A 3952-nucleotide genomic window follows, 5' to 3' on the forward strand; every position below is an offset into this window, starting at 1 on the left:
AGGGTTGCGATCCGTTGCCGGTCACGAAAAAAGACAAAAAGGAAAAAAAAAAAAAAATAGAGTAAATCAACAAAACTAAAAGCTTTACTTTAAAAACATGAACAAAATTTGCAAACCTTTATCTAAACTGACCAAGGAAAAAAAGAGAGAAGACCAAAATTACTAAAATTAGAAATAAAGCAGGAGCATTATTACATTGTCATTACAGTTTTTTGTGGTATTAAGATTTGGTCTCTCTCTCATTTGCATTTTTGTTCTACCAGTGGGTTTTGTTCTTTCTCTTTCCTGTGTATTCATGGTAGTGATTACTGTTTTTTGGATTCCAGATGCAGGACTTCCTTGAGGATTTCTTGTAGGGCTGGTCCTGTGGTAGTAACCTCTTGTAGTTTTTGTTTGTCTGGAAAATACACTATTTTCCCCCGATTTCTGAAGGTTAGTCTTGCTGGGTATAATATCTTGGCTGGCAGGTTTCTTCTTTTAGTATTTTGGATAATCATCCCATTTTCTTCTGGCCTGTAGAGTTTCTGTTGAAAAGTCTGATGTTAGTCTGATTGGAGCTCCCTTATAGGTGACTTGATGCTTCTTTCTTGCTTCATTTAGGATTCTCTTTGTCTTTGAGCTTTGCCAGTTTGACTATAATGTGTCTTGGAAAGGATCTTTTTGGTTTGAATCTGTTTGGGGATCTTTGAGCCTTCTGGAGCTGAAGGTCTGTGTATCTCCCTATACGTTGGATGTTTTCCATTATTATTTCATTAAATATGTTTTCAATGTCTTTTCCTTTTTCCTCCCCTCCTGGAACACCCATGATTTGAATGTTTGTGTGCTTAAGGTTGTCTGCTAGCTCTCTTAGATCTTCTTCATTTTTTTAAAATTCTTTTTTCCTTTTTTTTTGTCTGCCTCGGTTATTCCAAAAACACTATCTTCAAGAGCAGAAATACTTTCTTCTGCTTGTTCTAGCTTGCTGCTTAAGCTATTGGTTGTGTTTTTTATTTCACTTAGTGAATCTTTCAGTTCCATGAGTTCTGCTACATTCTTTTGTAAGGTATTAATCTCTTTGTAAATTTCCTACTTCACATCCTAGATTTTTTCTTTCTTGTTTCATGATGTTGTCTAACTGAATCTTCTCATATCTCAGTAAGTTTCCTCGAGATTGTTGCTCAGAATTCCATTTCGGTCATTCCATGGCTTTCCTGTTCTATAAGGTCTGGTTGGTATTGAGAATTACTGTATTCTTTCAGTGGTGCCATATTTTGTTGGGTTTTCATATTTCTAGTATCTCCACATTGATGTCTGCCCATCTGATAGAGCAGTTGCTTCTTCTATTACTCTGGAGTGAGCACTGAGGAGAGAGACATCCTCTTTTTCTGGTCTCTGCTGGTGACTTTCCTTGTGTTGATGCTGTCAAATGCCTGGCGGACCACCTGCATGATGGCTGTGCCTACTGCTCGGGTATTGAGCCGCTTTTACAGCAGCCATGGCTGTGGCAGTGGCTGTGGTGGGCCACTTGCATAGAAGTGGTGTTTCTGGTGTGCTCCTTGCCTGATTCCAGGAGGGTGATGTTGCCCTTGGCTCCTGCCTAGGACCCCAGGCATGCTCTGTTTATTGCCCACTTCCAGGCAGAGGGGGCTGCACTTGGCTCCAGCCTACGATCCCGGGTGTACTCTGTTTCTTGCCCGCTTCTGTGCGGAGGGGGCTGCCCTCAGCTCCTGCCCAGGACCCCAGGTGTGCTCTACTCCCCCCTTGCTTCTAGGAAGAGGGTGCTTCCCTTGGCTCCTGCCCAGGAACCTGAGCATGCTCTGCTTCCTGCCCACTTCCAGGCAGAGGGGGCTACCCTCCTCATGAGTAATTTTTCTATGATGTGCACTCAAAGAATAAAAAGATCAATAATTAACTTCAAACAGCACACTTATGAGCCATAAAAGAGAAGAATGGCCGAAACACCCTTGGTCTTAAGAACAGAGTTTCTGGGAAGTTCATGCCACTTAAAGAAAAGGTACTGCTCTGTTGATAGCAAATCCCCACTTTACAATCTATCTCCCTTTACTATCCTTGGTCTGCAGTTTCTGAAGTGCACGTCCAGTGCAGAGCTGACTTGTAAAGCCTGAGGCTTTACACCATGACATAAGCCTGGTCTCAACAACAAGCAAACAGCAGAGGAGCAGCAGGAAGCAGTGCCTGAGGGTCAGGGACACACAGGATTGTACACATGTGGACACACGCACACGGAAGGCCAGGGAACAAATCGATTTAAAAAGAACACAACAAACTGGCTTATTTATCACACAGCCATCAAGATGATACTCCAAAAAGATCAAAAGAAAACGAGAGAGAGCGATTACGTTCTGGAGATTGTGTTGTTGAACACAAAAACCTGAAGAAATGCTGCCTCGACAAGTGGAGGAGGTTTTACTTACCACGGCTACCTCCATCACCTGACCACATTAAGGCTCTGGCCCTAACTCCAGAGTCCATCACATGGAGAATCACCCAAGGCACTACACTAGACACAGGCTCCTGGGCATGCCCTCTGCACACTCTGATTCTAATGGTCTGACCTGACACATAGTCCAGACAACCACAGTGGTGTGGCCTGAACACCACACACTAAGAAACACCCATCAAACTCCCCACACCACATCTGCTGAGGTTAGTAAGGAGCAATCCCTTAATTTATAAGAAAATAGCATTTAAAATGGAATTTCTTCTTGTTGTGACAGCCTGCCACAGAAAGGTGTTTCTCTGGTTGGGTGGAGGTGGGGACACCACCTTGGAGAGCTCCCACCACCCTGCCTGACTGCTGTAACTGCTTGTCATTTCAGATGTGTCCTATCTGTAAACTCAACTGCAAATATCTAAGACTGTGCTTCCTAATGCAGCAGCCACCAACCCATGTGCTAATGAGCTTGTCAACATGGCTAGTGAGACTGAGAACTGCATGTTCAAGTTTACTTAATTTTAAACTTAAAAACTGATACTCAGGGTAATCAGGGAAACACTGACATGGGTTTGGAACAACTTGAGTATGTGACTCTACTTTTTCAACTTTAAATTTTATAAACTCTAAATACAGAACAAATATTTCCAGTGAAAATTTATGATTCAAAGACTTAGTAAGAAAATAAGAACATAAAATATCTCTAATATTTTTATATTTATTACATGTTGAAATTATATTATTTCAAATATTTGGTCAAAGTATTTAATTTCTCATTTCTTTTTATATTTAAAGTGTCAAATTACCTACATGGCTCACACTATCTTTCTGTTAGGCAACGATGACTTAAGATGGGGAATTTCGAGCCCCCCTCTCATGTATTTATTACCTGCCGACTGCTCCGGGGAAGCCGTGCTAGCCGCACTCCTGACATATCAAACAATCTCACTTGTCGGTTGTCATGGGGGAGGGCTATAATTTTTTGGCCAACACATACATTGATCCTGCAAAGAAGAGATAAAAGTGGGTTGTATGTAGACAGTGACACTGAATTTTTGAGTTTATGGATAATGATGCAGTAGGATATTCCATATTATTCACACTTCAAGACAATCTATTTTAACAACCACAGGTGTTACTTGCCTATGGCATTAGAAAAGATACCACATTACTTGTACATAACTACAGGAGCACACACAGACCCTGCCCCACACAAGACCAATCCCTCATGGAAAGTAAGCAAAAGCCCTACAACATTTGGCCATAAGTGGCTTAGTCTTAGTCTTACAAATGTCACTACACCAATCTGAAAAACCTGGTTATACTTACACTGAATAAGTTTAAATATTGAATTTGCATTGAGGATGAATAAAATGTATTTTCCCAGGAGTCTAAACCACTTTTCCCAGTGCTCAATTAAAAACTAAATCTGGGGCCGGCCCGGTGGCACACTGGAGAGTGTGCCGCTTGGGAGCATGGCGGCGCTCCCGCCGAGGGTTCGGATCCCATGTGGAGACC

At 41.9% G+C, this 3952-nt stretch overlaps 1 protein-coding gene across 1 annotated transcript in view; it reads right to left on the bottom strand.

The window, feature by feature from the left end:
• The window catches only part of WDR37 (WD repeat domain 37), a 95158-nt gene that overhangs the window by 12083 nt on the left and 79123 nt on the right, over nt 1-3952 (bottom strand). Inside the window, exon 13 of the mRNA XM_008588965.1 lies at nt 3324-3438. Within this exon, the coding sequence (XP_008587187.1) occupies nt 3324-3438 (115 nt within the window). The remainder of the gene's footprint in view (nt 1-3323; nt 3439-3952) is intronic.

The sequence above is a fragment of the Galeopterus variegatus genome, unplaced genomic scaffold, assembly GCF_000696425.1.
Source record: "Galeopterus variegatus unplaced genomic scaffold, G_variegatus-3.0.2 Scaffold5132, whole genome shotgun sequence".
NCBI classification, from domain to species: Eukaryota; Metazoa; Chordata; class Mammalia; order Dermoptera; family Cynocephalidae; genus Galeopterus; species Galeopterus variegatus.